Raw genomic sequence first — 18,187 nt, forward strand, 5'->3', positions numbered from 1 at the left:
TCTCCCCTAGTTTTTCTTTATTCTCGTTTAAAAATGTAAGGCGCGATAGCCTACGAATTGATTTGAGCTCTTCCAATTTGCATCGTGCTCCTATTAATTTTTCCTACAAATTGGCGGGACGGGACCTACATGTTTTATGCCGACTCCGAACGGAATCTGCAAGGCAGATGAGTTTTCACTAAGAGGCTTTTCATAGCAGAAACCACTGCCAAGGGCGACCCCGCTTAGAACAACTTTTTTCTAATTGAAAAAAACTTTTTGCTAAATTTTCGATGTTGCTTTGCCCGCGTGAACCCAGGATCTTCGGTGTGATAGGCGGAGTATGCTACCACCACACCACGGCGGCCGGTTCCTGAAAAAAGTATGCTAAATATTAATGTCAGTGAATTACAAAATTAAGATTTATTCTCTCCGACCTACGAGGATAGATTGATCAAGATGTGCTAGAAGATATTCTTATCAGTAATCTCAACTGGGTATTTCAAATCAAAGATTTTTATGAAAATAGTCGTAGTAACATAGGATGTAAAAAATTTATAATTGTCCGCGAAGTTCCTACTGAACAACTTAATTGTGGAGTACATATTTTATTTTCTGGATCAACTAGTGTGAAAACTACGCAAGTCAAAGAATTGTGCACTTTATACTGAATGGTGCCCTTATTGAGCGTGTTAACTGTTTCATTCCGTATGTTTTGAACATTCATCTCCATTTTCCATTTAAGTGTTTGTGGAATCACTGTATATAATTGTAATATTCAGGCCGCGTTCATTGTATTTAACCTAACAACTGACTTTAAGAAGGATAATCTAAGGCCCATACTCCAAAAAAAAAAAAACAAAAAAATAAAGTTACCAAAAATGAGAAAAAACATTTCCTAAAAAAATGTTCCTAAATTGGGAAAATTTCAATGTAATGAGCATGATGCAATAAACCAGACACGTGAAGTCATTATTACAAAATGGAGTTGCATTTGACAATACGCGCCCTCATAAATTTAAGTATTGCTTCTTGACTAATCTCCAGCATTGATTTTTTTAGTATCATAAAAAATACTACATTATTGCCTTTCTAAAATATGAAGTAACGTGCAGGAAAACAACGCCTGTGGTCTGTATTACCTTTTGTGGGAGGGTGTTACCTCCTATTCATGAGTTGAAATGGAAAAGTTTTAGTCAAATAAGCTAAACGGGATGGGCAGTATACGGTCCCAAGATCCAACATTTATATATGTAACGGAGCGTTAAGAGGCAGGTATTGAGCATAAAGGTGGCTGGCGTTAAAATATAAAGCGGCAGATGTTTTACAGCAACGATGTTCCAAAAAATCATAACTTATAGAAATTCATTGATAGCAAAAAATAAATAAGTGGCCTGTCAGAACTTTATTTTAACCAGCTCTCGTGGACCCTGCAAACGTTTCGACAAACATGAAATAGCCGTATGATCAAACCCGACAGACATGGTTCCGACTTTCTCTATCTACCCACCCGCCTCTCCTTTGGCTAACCCTGTTCTTCGTCTCTTATTTCCTCTTTCCCCTCCATTTTTCAGTTTACCTTAATCGGCCCATTCGACTTCCCCAACCCCTACATTTTTCCGTAAATCTTCCCTTCTTCCTCTTTCTCTTCCTACTCTTGCTCTTATCCAAGTCTAACTATCCGTATTACTCCTAATCTTATCCTTATGTTATTCTTACTTCTCCTATAAACCTCTTATTAATTCTTTGCCCTAAACCATTACCCTTATTCTTACTTTTACTCTCCCTCTTCCTTTTGTTCTCTTTACTTTTCCCCCTTCCCTCCAGATTTCTTTACTTTTCCTTCCCATTTCCTCTGTTTTCCCTTCTCTTTTCTTTCATGTCCCGTTTTAAATGTGGAGATTTATCGAGTTCAATTAAGAGAGTAAAAAAGTAGCAAAATAGTACCAAGAAATTTCCCTCCCTACTACTTCAAAATTCATGACCGGATTATGGTGGCCGTAAAATTTTTGTTATTGTACTTGTGACTTCACCTGTCTGGTTTTATTACGTTATGGTAATAAGCAAGAATTTCTTATTTTTGTATACAACTTTTCATTAATTTGAGGAAAAGCAGAACGAAAAGTTAAGTCTTTTTTCAGAGTTAATTCTAAAAATTGTCAAAAATAAATGAAATTAACCTCTAATGATAATGTAATATTTTGTGACCAGTTTTTTTCTGGTATGCCGGCGATTGGCAAAAGATTCCTTTTGACATATTAGTGCGGCGGCGTTTAAGAATAGATACAATTATTACTCCGTTTTGCGTTTAACAAACTCTGAGCGATAATACCGCACCTGAACTGTTCATTGAGGTTTTCTGTCAAAGGCAAAGTTGGAGTATTAAGTCCTATATTAAATCAAAATTTTTTCTCTTTTTGTGAGATCCCATATACATATATAGCTTTTAATCAGTTTACGAAATATCTAGCAAAAATTAACAATTTCCCCAAAATCTGCTGGCATTTACAAAATTTTACTAAATTTTCGCTAAAGTGGATTGTATAAATCCCCCTTTTCCCTGCATCGTGAAAGCGACCTGTTCTGATTTTTTTAATTCGACAAAGTTAAAGCTCTGCTGTCATTGCGGAACAAACCACCAGTAATTGTATCATGCTTAATGGTTTCCTATTTTCAGAAACGATCAAAGTGTTTGATGGTAATAATTCATATAGACGTCAACTCTATCGAGTAATTACTGTACCGCGTACATACACTTTAGAGCAACTATTAACAACTGCTTTAAGAGCTTTCCATATAACACGAGATCCAAGCGTAAGTTAAACATAAATATTAGCACTGTTACGGAACGATATATGTATTTAAACGTCTGCTTACGATTGCTGATTGTTTTAACTTAAATATCGTCTGACTTCAGAAATATCCCGAATAATTTTACAATAAGGGAGCTCAGTATTCTGTACAAATGGTCCAACATCATTGCATTTGCAAACTGGTGTCATTTATTTTTATAATACATTAACAAAATATACCGCATTATATTTGCTACGACATTACAGTTACGCAACATAAAACGCCGTAGTATATTTTTACAATTAATGTATAAAACTCTGAACTCCCTCACTAATTTTTAATATTCAAATAAAATAATACACATATAAAAGTAACAAATGCGTATATGCCTATGTAGGCTTTTTATATGACTGATTTGTATGCTCAAGCCGGTATGGAAGATGCACCATTGTTAGATCCAACCCCCGTCATGAACTTAACACATTTGGAAGGAAAACGGCCAGCCATATATATCAGGTTTCATGACCGAGATAAGGGATTCGTTCGCGTATATCCAGGCAAGTTGCAATGCTCCTTGGAGGAGCCTTATGTAAGCGTTCCGGTTGAAAATACCACCATCATTAAAGATTTGATAAGAGACGCTTTAGATAGGTTCGGCTTACAAGATAATCAAATTCAAGATTACAGGTGAATATAAATGTATTTGCAGTACTAAGCACTGTTGAATGTCGATTTTTACTTATTTATAATATTTCCCCAAATGTAGATGTTCTGAAGTATTATTAGATCGTGGTGTCACTGAACGTATATTGTCATGGAATGAACGTCCATGGGATATTATGAAACAATTAGGCAAAGATTCAATTAGGCAAATGGAATTAATGCGATTTTATATGCAACATAAACAAGATCCGCATGGCCCAAATATTGCACTATTCGTTGGAAATTTGCCACCCGGCTTATCACAAAGGAACTACGAACAAATTTTAAATAAATATATGACCGACGAAAACAAATTCACAAGCATTGGTCCTATATACTATGAATATGGTTCAGTTGTACTATCATTCGAAGATGCACCAAAGGCAGTAAGTATTATACCACAAATTGAATTTAAACACTTTGAATGTTAACTGTGATCTTATATGTAATACTCCTATATTGTTAATAGAAAATGCTCGCAATGTGTTTTGAATTCGAAATCAAAACAAGGCAGCCTATAAAATATTTGTGATTATAGCAGCATAAGTGTGACAAGAAAAAATTTTAATTTAGAGAACGTACCCAAATTACGTGTCCCCTTTAGGGGTGAGGTGGGGTTTCTTTAGGTATTACACCTGGTCACAGGGGGGAGGGGAGGGATTGAGACTTTGTCACGTAGTCAATAATCTCTAGAAAATCTTGCAATTTTTTTGTGGAATTTATTTCACGTCAAAAATTTCCATAAAAAATCATCAGAAAAACGTGTACGGTAATGCAGTGGACGACGTGTCTCGCGTGTGACCTCTGCAGGTCCTCTCCAGGAGACCAAAATAGATCTTATGTATCGTGGAGCTAAGCGCGGAGTGGTTAGACATCGAAGCTGTCGACGAGGGAAAAATGATCACGTCTGAAGAAACTGCCTGATGCTACTGCTCCCATAATCTAGGATGTATCCCAGTGGCTTGATGCTGGAAGCGTATTCGTTAAAGTTGAATTAGATGAAAAGAAATAAAAAAGAAAAAGACTTTATAAATTAAGTTGTTGTTCGAATATGTTTTTAAATCCATTTTTTTCCTAATATTATTAACTTATAATGATATGTACGCACGCACGCTTCGCGTAACGCGGCGGGTGCCAAATTAATAAAAACAAATTTAATCAAATACAATTTTCTTTAAGTTAACAAAAAATAATTTAAAATCATACTTATGAGCTACTACGTGAAAACTAAAGGGAGATGCGGGTCTTAAAATATACTACCGTAGGTCACCGAGGGTGGGAGGGGGATAAAAAGTTGTAGAAAATGGGTCACGTAGTTTGGGTACGTTCCCTTAGGTACATTCGGTTATTGAATACAAAAACAAAAACGTTTGAACAGCAATATATCGGCACTCTGATGTTTGGGAATGTACCTAGCCTTTTGTAGCAATATAGGAGTATTACATATACATATGCATAAATCAATTTCATGTTTTTTTTTCTATTACCAGGTACGAGCTTTCTATAACTTACGGGAAACTATTATAGAGGATAAAAAACTTCTCGTTATGCTATTGCCAAACATTGAACCAAACATGGTCCCACCGGATGTACGACCGTTACTTGTATTTGTAAATGTTAAATCGGGCGGTTGCCAAGGCCTTGAACTTATATCGAGCTTTAGAAAACTTCTCAATCCATACCAAGTATTTGACTTAGATAATGGCGGACCTCTGCCGGGGTAAACAATTTGATATTAACTTTTGTATAGCCAATTTGATTTACTTTTTAATGTTTTTTAGGTTATATGTTTTCCGTCAAATTGCCAACTACAAGATTTTAGTATGCGGTGGTGATGGCACTATAGGTTGGGTGTTACAATGCCTGGACAATGTAGGACAAGATTCTGAATGCTCCAGCCCACCGTGTGCTATAGTACCTTTGGGTACTGGTAAGTAATTAAGAGGCTGTAAAAATACATATCGTTTGTAATTTTGCCTATATTCCAATTGATCTGAATAGGTAATGATCTGGCTCGTGTACTATGCTGGGGTTCCGGATATACTGGCGGTGAAGATCCTTTGAATTTATTGCGCGATGTTATAGAGGCTGAAGAGATACGCCTAGACCGTTGGACAGTAGTATTTCATCCCGAAGATAAACCAGAAGAGCCTGCATTAAAGGCACCCTCAAATACAACTGGTAAGAAGAAGAAGGCTCATCAAGCACATCTATCGCAACAAACAAATCAGCATCATCAATTACCGGCCATAACATCAACTGAAATTTCAGGTCATTTGATGTGCAAAATTTAATATTTATTACGATGGTTATTTTCCCGAACTTATTTCTATTATTATTACAATTTACCACTAAGATTATTGCTATTTGCTTTTATAATTATTACCCTGAAGTCAAATCGGTAATGAATCATTCCCAAGACAAGTGATATTAGATATCGACTGCTGATGATTTTGTCCAATAATTAATAAAATAGGCACAAAGTGTAATCTAGCGTTAATCTTTTAAAAAGGAAACCTCAAATATATTTTCATTAATCCTTTAATCTATCCTGTATTATATCAACTAAACATTTACGGAATTTTTCTATGAAGTACTCTGCATAACTTGACGAGTGATCTCCCCAAGATACTTAAAAGAATTATCCATTTTACATGTTGTCTATAATGAAAGCTTACCCTGAAGTGAATTTAGGAGGATACAAATGTTCATCCTGTGTGATCTATTTAAAACTGTGGTAATAGTCAGAAGTAAAGTTTTCTCCTTCTTCGGATTGTTGATACTGAGGTCAAACCGTGTCTTTTGCCCCTTTAGAAATTTTTGGCTGTTGTAAACTATCACCCAAGCGTTTTGCGTGGACACCGACCCAGTCAAGTGCGCCCATAAAGAGTATATAAGGATAGGTGCCTAAGGTACAAGGGCCCAAATTGGACTAGGCCTAAGCTAGGGGGGCGTCTCTGCAGGAAAAACCTTTGCAAAAATAATTCTAGTAATCATTGCAGACAGTAAACTAACGTGGAAGCTCAACGTGGAGGAAAGAGCGAAGAAGGCCTATTATGCATGTAAAAGAATGCTGGGGTGTACGTTATACTATGGAGTCCTTGCTTGGTGAACAGCCACACCACGAAGAAGAATCTACCTCAAAAAATTATCAATGCTTAGCATTACGGTACGGTGCCTGTAGACCTGGTGGCAAAGAACGCAGCGTCAAAGTCAGTGCCGCGGGGCAGCTTAAGCGCTACGTCGTCATCAATTACAGGATGAACAGACTACCTGATTCCTTACCTGCGCCGCCAAGTACCGAAGATCATGTGTAGATATTACAACTGGTCACTAACAAAGTTACTCCTATCATTAAAAGGAGAAGAATGTAGACTTATGACGGGTATTCTGACTGGACACTGCCTTCTGGCATAACATGCATTTAAATAAGGCTTAGTCAGTGATAGAAAATGTTGAAAGTGCTGGTTGGAGGAGGAAACGATCCTGCACATTTTGTACTTGTTGTTGTTGTAGCAATGTTTCGCCCCACCTAATAGCTGCGACCGATTACAAATTGTCATCAATATCCTCTAACGGGAGTCCAAGGAAACTTGCTGTTTCGACAGGGTTGGACCATAATGAAAGGGGTGTTAGAGGCGTTGGTTCCACATTACAATTAAAGAGATGGTTGGTGTCATGTGGGGACACATTGCAAGCGGGGCATACATTTTGTATGTCGGGGTTGATTCTGGATATGTAAGAGTTTAACCTGTTACAGTATCCAGAACGAAGTTGAGCCAGAGTGACTCGCGTTACCCTGGGGAGTATGCGTTCCCCTTCCGCAAGTTTTGGGTACTGTTCCCCGTGTACTGGATTCACCGGGCAATTCCCGGCATAAAGGTCCGACGCCTGTTTGTGGAGTTCACCGAGGACCTGCTTGTGTTTTTTTGCTTCATACGGCTGAGCCCTCAGGTGCCGTATTTCCTCAAAATGCTTACGGAGATGACTCCTTAAGTCCCTAGGCGGTGCTGGCTCATCAATCAGATGTCTGTTCGGATGCCCAGGTTTCTGGGTATTCAACAGGAACTGTTTGGTTAGCATCTCATTTCTCTCCTTGATGGGGAGTATTCTCGCCTCACTATGTAGATGGTGTTCTGGGGACATAAGAAGACGCCCGTGGCGGTTCTGAGAGCAGTATTTTGGCAGGCCTGCAGCTTCTTCCAGTGGGTAGTTTTTAGGCTTGGCGACCATATAGGGGACGCGTAACACGCAAACGGCTGGCCAATTGCTTGGTATGTGGTTATGAGCGTTTCTGTGTCTTTTCCCCAAGTACTGCCAGCAAGGGATTTGAGGATTTTATTACGGCTCTGGATTTTCGGAACAAATGCGGCTGCGTGCTCACCAAAATGTAGATCCTGATCAAACGTCACACCCAAGATTTTGGGGTGTAGGACAGTCGGTAGCGTAGTGCTATCGACGTGGATGTTCAAAATGGTCGACATTTGGGACGTCCAAGTTGTAAATATGGTCGCGGATGATTTAGTCGGTGATAATGCCAGGTTTCGCGAGGCGAAAAAACCGGAGAGATCAGGGAGGTAGCCGTTTATTTTGTTGCAAAGCTCATTGATCTTTGGGCGGCCCGGTCGTTGGTCAGGCTTCGTGATATGGGCTATGGACTTTCTGACTTCGGCCACTCTAGCCTTCTTACCAGTTTCGACTTTATCCCGGACAGGATGGACTATTGTATGCCGATAACTGCTCCCTATACAACCTTCACCCCAATGAGGAGTGGAGAAGAGGAATTATCTGGGCCAGGGGACCGGTTAACTTGTTCACGGATTGGTCGAAGTGGGACGGAAAGGTTGGGGGGGGGGGGGGGGGGGGGTCTTTTGCAAGAGCTAAATGTGAACCGCAAGTTTAAGTTGGCTGATCACTGCAGTGTAATCCAAGCGGAAGTTTTTGCGATTGAGGATGCGGTGGAAGAATTTAACATTTACTCTGATAGCCAAGCGGCTATCAAGGTCTTGAGTTCAACTACAGTGCGATCGAGGGTGGTCTGGGAGTGCCTGACCTCGCTTGCGATTGCATCGAACTATTTTATAATTAAGATTATCTGGGTCCCGGGCCACCGGATGAAGATGGCTGTAGGGATTTCAGGATTCCGCTGGCCACTTGTGGTTTGCTCCTCCATACCTGGTCCTCGAATCAGCTCAGCAAACGTTGGGCGGACACCACCTCTTGCAGGGTAGCAAAATCTTTCTGGCTGAAAGTAGATGGTAGGAGGTCTGCCGAAATAATTGGGTTCACTACGGCTCACCTATCAATGGTCATTGGGGTTTTGACAGAGCACTGTCCCATTGGTATCCATACGGTACGTCTCAATATACTGGAAACTCCATCCTGCTGTAGCTGCAGGGAGGATGATGAGGTGGAATCACCAAATCACTTTATGATTGATTGCCCAGCTTTTGCCAGAACTAGGCGAAAGTACTTCGGTCGCGACTCACTTGGATCTCCCGGGGATTTATCCAAGGTTGAGATCGGTATCACTCGGAACTTTGTTGTTGCTACCCAACGATTCTCTAAGTAGCTAGATCAAGGTCACCGTTATTTTTGTTGTATGTGGTATCACAACGGACCTTCGTGTTGTCCAAGTGAGCTTTCCTTATCAGGACCGCTACCACCTAACCTTACCTATACGTAGCCTGGGTCTAAGGAAGAATTGCTGGATGAGTCGTGGTTCTGTACGTTACTTCATTCAATACATATCAATACATACATATCTTCTTACATAACTATTTTCTCGCACTTATACAAACCTACGTGCATGTAAATATTTTACTTGCGTATAAATTAAAACGTAGGTACAAATGAACATATTAAGTTAATCTTTTATAATATTAAAAGAATGCATGCACATTAAGGTCTCCTTTTTTTCTCGAATCCATCATAATTTAAAAGCAGTCGATAACCATACATACACACATACACCATGACATAATAAGATTTGTCACATTTTTTGAGTCATACAGATTCTTTTTTCGTATAATAAATACTAATTAGCGGTCGAAAATTTGCATTAAATTTTAGAATTAAAAAAAAAGAATATTAAGATTACGCCTCTCTTTTCATTTGCATCGTGCTTCTTCTTAATTATTTTCTATAAATTGGTATAACGAACGGCATCTGTAAGGCGGGTGAATGTTCACTTAGAAGGTTTTCATGGCAGAAATACATTTGGAGTTGCCACACCGCTGTCGAGGGGCGACCCCGATTACTAACCCTGGCAAGTTCTATTATCATATTTCGGCTTTTAGATCCTTAAATAAAATCTTATATTCCTCGAGTTATGACGTTGCAAAAAGAATTCCATTCATTCTATGTTGCACCGTTTATTAAAAAATGTGAAAAAAATTTAAAACAAATAAGGCTAAACTGGCTAACGGTTTTTGGTAAATGATAATGCTGAGTGTTAGTTCGATAGAAAATATGAAACTATTATTTACATATGTATGTGTAACCATATATGTAAGTAAAAATATGTTTTTATCACTTGATGGTAAATGTCTCGCAATTCCATTGGGTAGTGCGGGTTTAAATTAAGTTTAAATCTAAAATCAGTTTAATCCTGTCATGATGATGATCGGATTGATTTATATATTTATGCTCAATTGGGATATAATAAATAGCTTTATACCCCTGTTATTGTTTCTTCAAGTACCTATTTATTGCAACAAAGCGGTGGCTACAGTTACGAATTCGTGAATTAAACGCTTATACATATTTCATCACAGGAAAGTGTGTATGTATATCTCAGGCGCTTTGCTGATACTGCAGTTGGTAAAAATATTGGTAGAACTGTCGAAGGTTTCGAAATAATGGTATTATTTAAAATGGTACGATAAGACCTGCAACAAATATGAACTTTAATCGTAGGCGTAGCTGGGCGACCCATATTTTATATCTTACTAATCTATATGATCCCAAAGAGAATAAATAAATATAGTTTAAAAAAACTAAACAACACGCAAATATGGTGCCGTTTTAGTATATACAATCCACTTAGATATTTGATGTTGATAGCACCTAGCACCGTTGCACAGAGGTTCTTGTATCCGCTTTAAGCACAACTCGTTTTGTATCGAGTTATTTTACCACTTCCGCTAGTCTTCATGATTGCCGCTAGGTGGGTTTAACTATCCTTTACGTGCCTAGCCTAGAGAGGTACCAACAAGCGTACATACAAGTGAAGCTATAAAAGTGTTAAAAAAGAACATAAGAACGTTTGTATGTACCAGTAAAATGTTTTGAAAAATAGCATGGCCTAGCTAGGATAGCCACTATGTTTTAGTTCGCTGGACTACTTATATTGATTTCTGGGTAAAGCTCGTGCAACTCATCTTTAATCTCCTTCGGTATTCACCGTCGCCAACGCGTAGAGACCGGTAAAAAGACTTACTTTTCTCTCGAACACTCCCAGAGCCGCCACATCAGATGTTGTCAGTGTGCATGCTTCTGCGCCATATATCAGGACGGGTGCGATAAGTGATTAGAGAGAACACTTTACTTTTCAATTGCCTACTTAGTCCAAAGTAGCATTTTTTGGCAAGAGTGATTCTTCGCGGGTTTTCGAACCTGATTTTAGTTGTTTGTGTTAAAGCTGGTTCCCAAATAAATGGCCAATATTGGGGTGGTTGGCAAGGCGCAAATGCGCTGACTCTTTGTCCTCATTCACCATCAAATCCGCTTCTTTTTCCAGTTAGGAGGAAGCAGAACTTACGACGCGGGAATTGATATATCAATGTCGTCAACATACGTCAGTTATTGCACTCTTTTATAGAACATTGTTCCAGAGCGGTTAAGTTCTGAAGGTTGTTTTATTATTTTCTCCAGCATCAAATTAAAGAAAACGCACGATAGAGGGCCACCCCTTCTGAACCCTCGTTTAGTTTCGAACGGCTCGGAGAGGTCCTTCCCACTTCTGACTGAGCTGATGGTGTCGCTTAACGTCATTTTGCATTTTGGGAGGAAACCAAATTCAATAGGGACATGTAATCAGCACCTTTTCGAAGTAGTGTCTCAATTATTTTTACGTGGGCTTTTTTGCAAGGTTTTGCGCATAGTGAAAATCGTGACGATGATAAATTTACCATACCGATTCACGGTGGGCTTCAATATTATATGCAATACTACTTAGGCTGAATCTGGACTGGGTAAAGAACATTCAGATTCCAATCGTCAGGCGTGCAATATTTTGCAAGGAAGCTGATGCATGCACCTTACCAACTCCTCGCTGCCGTATTTCAATAGCTTCTCAGACAATCCGTCAGCTAACACGGCACATTTTCAAATCTGGTTATGCTATTCTGACTTCGTTATAATCTGGTGGGGGAACATTGGACATCAGTTACAAGCTCGCCATTTTCGTTCGAACAGGAGTTTATTCCGGACTTAAAACCTTCCGTCTGTTGCCGAATTTTTTCATAAAACTTGCAGGAGTTATTCCTGTTGGCTAGAGGTTCAATTTCCTGGCATCTCTCTTCCTCGCGGTAGCTTTCGCTCGCTTTCAACGTAGATCTGTAGATAGCGTCTTTTCTTTCGGCTGCAACGCGGCATTCATCATCGTACCAGTTGTTTTCTAGTGATCGCTGGTAACCACAATCAATAAAGAAAACCTGCAAACTCTATACATTTTGAATGCACTTTAAAATTTCAACGCCTTCATTCAATCGAGGTGTTTTAGTTCTACTGTAAAATTTGTTAGATTGAGCTATCAGATTTTATCTTGGCCTCGACGATATAACACGACATTCATGTCATAGAAAACAATGAGAGAACTTTCGACGAATCAAATCAACCCTTTGAGTAAAATGTAGAGGCAAAGTTGATCGGGAAAGGTAGATAAATTTCAAAGTTTTGTTAAGTATTTCAGTCGCGTTATTAGAGCAGACACTAAACTGTCGAGCACTAGTTGCGTGGTGGAAAAAATAACTTGCGGAAAATGGTTGACGAGTGCACCAAACTTACCAAGAGGCCTGTTGTATGGTATTTATTTGTGAGATTCGGAAGAGAGCCACATATTTATCGCAAGTCGCGAACAATTATCAAAACACTGGCTCGGTGTATATAAGATCGTATCACTACAAGAAAACTGAAAAGGTGCCACCCTGGATCGAATGCTCAGACTGACTGTAGAGTGCTCACTACAAGCTATGCTAGGCGAGAAGCATTTTTATTTTCATAAATTTTACAAGCTTGAACCGTTTCTGGCACTGTGACAACTTTTACAATTTTCCATAAGAAATCATTTTCAACGTTTCTCGCGTCCACTTTGCCGTCAGCCTTACTCTGTGTAGATTCGGGACCATTTTTTTTAGCACAGCGAGTTTATCTACATGTTCTTTGATTTCTATGGAAGGTGTATGTATTGTTGTAAATATATTCACTCAGAGCGGATTTTGTCCATAGAAGTCATTAATCTAACTATCGATTTCGCTATCAATATATGTATGTATAAATACAACTTTTTTTTTTGCATACAGCGTGATACGCCCTAATGTACACCCACATAAATAGGTACATATATATGTATATATGTATGTGTGTATGTATATATCTTAAAATTTCTGTGTCTACTTGTATTATACAATTCCTAACTCAGCCAAATATTAATCCACCAAATTAATTATATATTAAATACTTAATGCATTTTGAAATTGTAGGTGGCGCTCAGAATGAAGATAATTCCCAAATTTTTGTCATGAATAACTATTTCGGTATTGGCATTGATGCCGATCTCTGTCTGGATTTCCACAATGCACGTGAAGAGAATCCCAACAAATTCAATTCACGTCTCCACAACAAAGGTTATTACGTTAAAATGGGACTACGGAAAATTGTTGGCCGTAAGACAGTAAAAGATTTGCACAAGGAATTAAAATTGGAAGTTGATGGTAAAGTTGTGGAATTGCCACCGGTTGAAGGTATTATCATCTTGAATATTTTAAGGTAAATAAAAATTCATTTAAGTTTTAAAAAAATGTTAATTCTTAAGATTACAAGTTAAGACTTACAAATAAATGAATAAATGTCTTACATAGTTGGGGCAGTGGTGCCAATCCCTGGGGTCCGGATAAAGATGACAATTTTTCTACACCAAATCATTACGATGGCGTATTGGAGATTGTTGGTGTTACGGGTGTTGTACATTTGGGGCAAATACAGTCTGGAATACGTACAGCAACGAGAATCGCACAGGTTTGTAACCAAATTTATTAGCACATTGTAAATATGTATATTTGAAAAATCTACAAATTTAGTTATATACGTTTTAAAGATACATAGTCATTTGGTGTAAAATAAAATAATTTATTAATTTCCTTCTTTCATAGGGTGGTCACATTAAAATCCATTTATACTCAGATATGCCCGTACAAGTTGATGGCGAACCTTGGGTACAAAGTCCTGGTGACGTTGTTGTCTTGAAATCTGCACTTAAAGTGAGTATTTATAAACATAAATATGTATGTATGATATGTATATCGTATTATGATAAACTATTTTTTGTCTAACGTTCAATCTTCAATTTGCTATTATTTCGATCAAGTCCTATCATTGATAGTACCTATGTATGAATGTACATAAATACATACATCTTTACCATATCTTAGTTTTTTCCTATTCTTTAAGTACTCTTAACTTCCACCAAATGTTAATTTAAGTACTTAAAGTAAGATATATACTAAAAATACTGACGTATTTTAGGGTGAGCCAATTTGCTTTCGACGAACAAATGTGATTAGCGTATAATAAAAATAAATTATCAACGTGCAATAAACATATACAAATTTGATAAAGTAACCGCAATCTTAATGTTTTGTTGATTTTGTTGTTGCATAATTTTCCATAAGTATGGTATATTCTATAAAAAAATTTTGACTTCATAATAGATAGATTGGCAAATACCTTGCGTACTTTGCATGAAATGTTAATAATACAAATATATACTTCAACTATCAAACAAACTTAGACTTCCTGGGGAAAAAAGGAACTCCGCACCATTGTTTATTGGTGGGTAAACCAAGACTAAAGTTTTTAAATATTCCATTATAGATACATGTTAAGAATGAATAAGAGCCATGGTTATTTGCTCAAATTTTTGCGAATTGCTCAAAAATCAAGATTTTACCATACGCTGAATCGGACACAAATTTTGCCTACCCTAATGTACCTCCCTATGAATAGTTCTTGAATATATATAGTAAGAAGGGTAAAAGTGGAGTGCTACGACAGGCGAAGAAAAAAGTATTTTTCTGGAAACCGGCTCTAAAGATCTATATAGGTAGGGTGTTTGATTTTCCGAACACAGACTATTTTTTACGACATAAAATCGAGTATTAATAAGTTTAGTAGTAGCCAGAAACTTGGTCGAACAATTTGCATTGCATTGCATGTATCTTGCATACGCGAATTTCAAGTCTACTTCTTACGAGAAAAATTTAAGTGTTTCTTTTTTTAATATATACAGGGTGATATGGTAATAACTCTATATTTGGCTTTTTATTCTCATAAATCAAACCACATCTAATTATTTTACACATAATACTCACATATTCACTAAGCAAAATTTCACCTATCACCTTCATTACAACCAAATTTTTCATTTAAACAATAATTTTTGTTTATTTTTCATAAATTTAGGCAGGAAAAAAACATTTTTTTTTATTATATATGTATGTACTCATCAAAACTAACGAAATACAACTTTCAATCAAATTTTGGAATATTGCTTTCGAAATTGCTCAATTATTACTTAGTAAATCGACTACAGAGTGAAATATCACCCAGTACTTGCTGCCACATAAAAATTTGTTTCAAAAAGGCCCCATTTCAGCATAAGTTCAATACATTTGAAACAAATTCGTAGATAACGCGAACTAGCAGCGGAGGACGGCAGGGTGATTCAAACGGGAGACGAATTAAGTTTGTTACCCTGAGGAAAATGTCTTCGCTGATGTGTCGATTTCGTTATTGGTGCTGCCGTATTTTATTCAATATCCATTTCTATGGAGCATGTTATTAAATTTTAATTGTTTCCTATAAAAATTCAGTTTCTACATCATCAATACCGTTTTGATAAAGCCTTATTTGAACTATCTACATAAATGTAAAAATGTAAATATACATACACGCTATTTCCTGCAAACATTTTGTATGGATGGGGATTTAATAATGGATTATCATTAGAATATGGATGGCATATTCATTTTCATTGATGGGACAGGATTATTAATTCTATTTATTGTAGTATCCATAGTTGTGGATGATCCCACTATAGGCATCCCTCAGTCTATGAATTTCTTTAACAGTACGCTCAGTATATACATAGTACTTAAGTAATTAAGTATATTTTTTTAAAATTAATCTAAATTGCATGGAAGACTTTGGATCCAGCAACATAAAGTTAAAAACCATCCATGTGGATAATCGTGATCAAATTATTTAATTTTGCGTATCAAAAAATGTATATACAGACTGCATTACTTTGGAAAGTTGAACACGGTTTCTCATATTCTAGGCTACAAGTAGCTTAGATTGGGGTCCCCGCAGAAAAATTAGCCCACATCTTCCCCATCCGTCCGAATTAGCAAGCAATTTGTTGGAGTAACTTCGTTAAAAAAAGAAAGAAGTAAAAAAAATAAATTTAAAATACATACATATGTATAACAAAACTCTGGGCCTAATGAATACATATGTGTATAATTTTCATATATTTCATACAAGCAAATATAAAAATTATTTTTTATTAATGGGGCATTCAACAACAAAACTAGATTTTGGTTGAATCTGTTGTGAACTCCTGTCAACAGAATGATTATTGCAAGAGCGTGGTATGGGACCCTAACCCAAAGTGGTCAAAAGGCTTTACAAGTTACCATCGAAATATTTGTGCAGCTGACAGAATAACTAAGTAACTAAGTTTACAATGGGAGTGGCACCGCCCCTTTTTAAAATGTTTGACACTGTAACACAAAAATTGCTCTGACGAGTTGGGTTGTAGGGACCACGAAAAATTATCTAAATGAATAACAATGGAGGTCATCTTGAAGTGATACGTCATAAAAGTATTGATCTAAAATAATCGGTCCTAGAACGCGAAATGGCAAAATTGACATTGAATGTTTTTCAGTTGCCCGACGATATGCATGTATGTACATGTGTATGTATGTAGCTCTTTGTATAGGCCTTAATAGCTTTACACACGAATTAAGGTACGTAGTATTAGTCACACAATTGCATAATTACCAACATTTTCCACACACAAATTTAGATATGAGTTACTCCGACCGTTTTCTTTTCTCAAAACAATGGCGTTCGAGATTATCTCTCTGCGATCAATATATAGGCGTCTTAGAGCAATATCACTCCATCGCAGCTGTAAGTTTGGAAAAATCTATCTCAGAATTTGATTTAAGAACACCCTATCTCTCATTGGGTATTTACAGCAATTTTCAAAACCCATACTTTACTATGGAGTTCTTGTTTGGTGGAAAGCCACACAAAAAAGTACGTATACCAAAAAATCTTAAGGTGGTATGCAGAGTATCAATGATTAGCATAACGGGAGCCTTAAAAAGTACCCCTGAACCAGCATTGCATGCCATTCTAGACGTCCTGCCTGCATACCTAATGGCCGAAAACATCGCGATAGCGACGGCAACATGGCTTATGGCCTCGAGCCAGCTTAAGTGCAGGACTTATGACCATAGCAATATAGCACCATCTAATATCGGGCAAACGGAATATATGGTCCCTTGCCTGAGCTTCGAAAGAGATCTTGGGGCGGGCCACAATTCAGCCGGAGGGTTGGTGCCAGGGGCAAGAAATGGCAAAAACATACTATAAACGTGTATACGGCTGGATCCAAATTAATGGAAGGGTCTGCTGTCTGCTGTGTTGATCCAGAAATAAGTAGATCCTATAGGCTGCCAGATTACTGATGCGTCTTTTAGGCGGAAATTATAGCTGTGAAGAAAGCAGCACAAATTCTGGAGAAAGCGTGCTTAAGCTACAATCGCGTCAATATCTATATTGATAGTCAGGCGGCGATTAAGGCAATAATCTCACACAGTACTTAATCAAGAAGTGTTCCGGAACGCAAAGAAGCATTGGGAAAACTTCGCTAAGGCTGGATCATACATCTATATTAGGTTCCCGGTCATAAATGGATGGAAGGTAACGAAAAGGCTGAGGAGTTGGCAAAGGAGGGTGCAACACTAGCTGAAACGACAATAGACGCCTCAATCCGTTTGGGAGAAATTAAAAGGGAAGAGGAGTTGTATATGATCCTTCAAGCAGAACAGGCGTGGACATACGTAAGCACGGGGCTGCAAAATTTCTAAGATCATTAAAGTGTACGATATTAGACTCAAAAAGTGGCTCATATCTCTGAAGAGAGAAGACTTAAAGCTTGCGATGGGCATACTAACTGGACACTGCCTTCTGGCGTCACATCCTATAACATAAGTCCAGGCACCTGTTTGCAGTTCTTCCGTTCGGTCGTCAAACAAATTCTGGTAACACTATGGACACATTCAGTCTATGTGAGATCTTTATTAACCGGCCGGTTCAACCGAACTTAACCTAACCCAATCTCAGAATCGCTTTCAATTATGCCTCATCTAACCTTTTTTTTCATAAAAGCCCCAGCTCTAAACTCTGATAAAGAGCA

General features: G+C 37.7%; 1 protein-coding gene across 7 annotated transcripts in view; it reads left to right on the plus strand.

Moving 5' to 3' along the window:
• Nucleotides 1-18,187, plus strand: part of LOC137238557 (diacylglycerol kinase theta) — a 156,852-nt gene that overhangs the window by 63,678 nt on the left and 74,987 nt on the right. For 4 of the 7 annotated variants that reach the window (XM_067763710.1, XM_067763707.1, XM_067763711.1 and 1 more), the window contains exons 10-18: nt 2,657-2,793; nt 3,170-3,459; nt 3,539-3,860; nt 4,965-5,194; nt 5,256-5,404; nt 5,476-5,745; nt 13,179-13,464; nt 13,557-13,713; nt 13,848-13,955. In XM_067763710.1, coding sequence (XP_067619811.1) covers nt 2,657-2,793; nt 3,170-3,459; nt 3,539-3,860; nt 4,965-5,194; nt 5,256-5,404; nt 5,476-5,745; nt 13,179-13,464; nt 13,557-13,713; nt 13,848-13,955 — 1,949 coding nt within the window. The remainder of the gene's footprint in view (nt 1-2,656; nt 2,794-3,169; nt 3,460-3,538; nt 3,861-4,964; nt 5,195-5,255; nt 5,405-5,475; nt 5,746-13,178; nt 13,465-13,556; nt 13,714-13,847; nt 13,956-18,187) is intronic. The other 3 variants (XM_067763709.1, XM_067763708.1, XM_067763712.1) reach the window with 1 other exon arrangement.

The sequence above is a fragment of the Eurosta solidaginis genome, chromosome 1, assembly GCF_040869045.1.
Source record: "Eurosta solidaginis isolate ZX-2024a chromosome 1, ASM4086904v1, whole genome shotgun sequence".
NCBI lineage: Eukaryota > Metazoa > Arthropoda > Insecta > Diptera > Tephritidae > Eurosta > Eurosta solidaginis.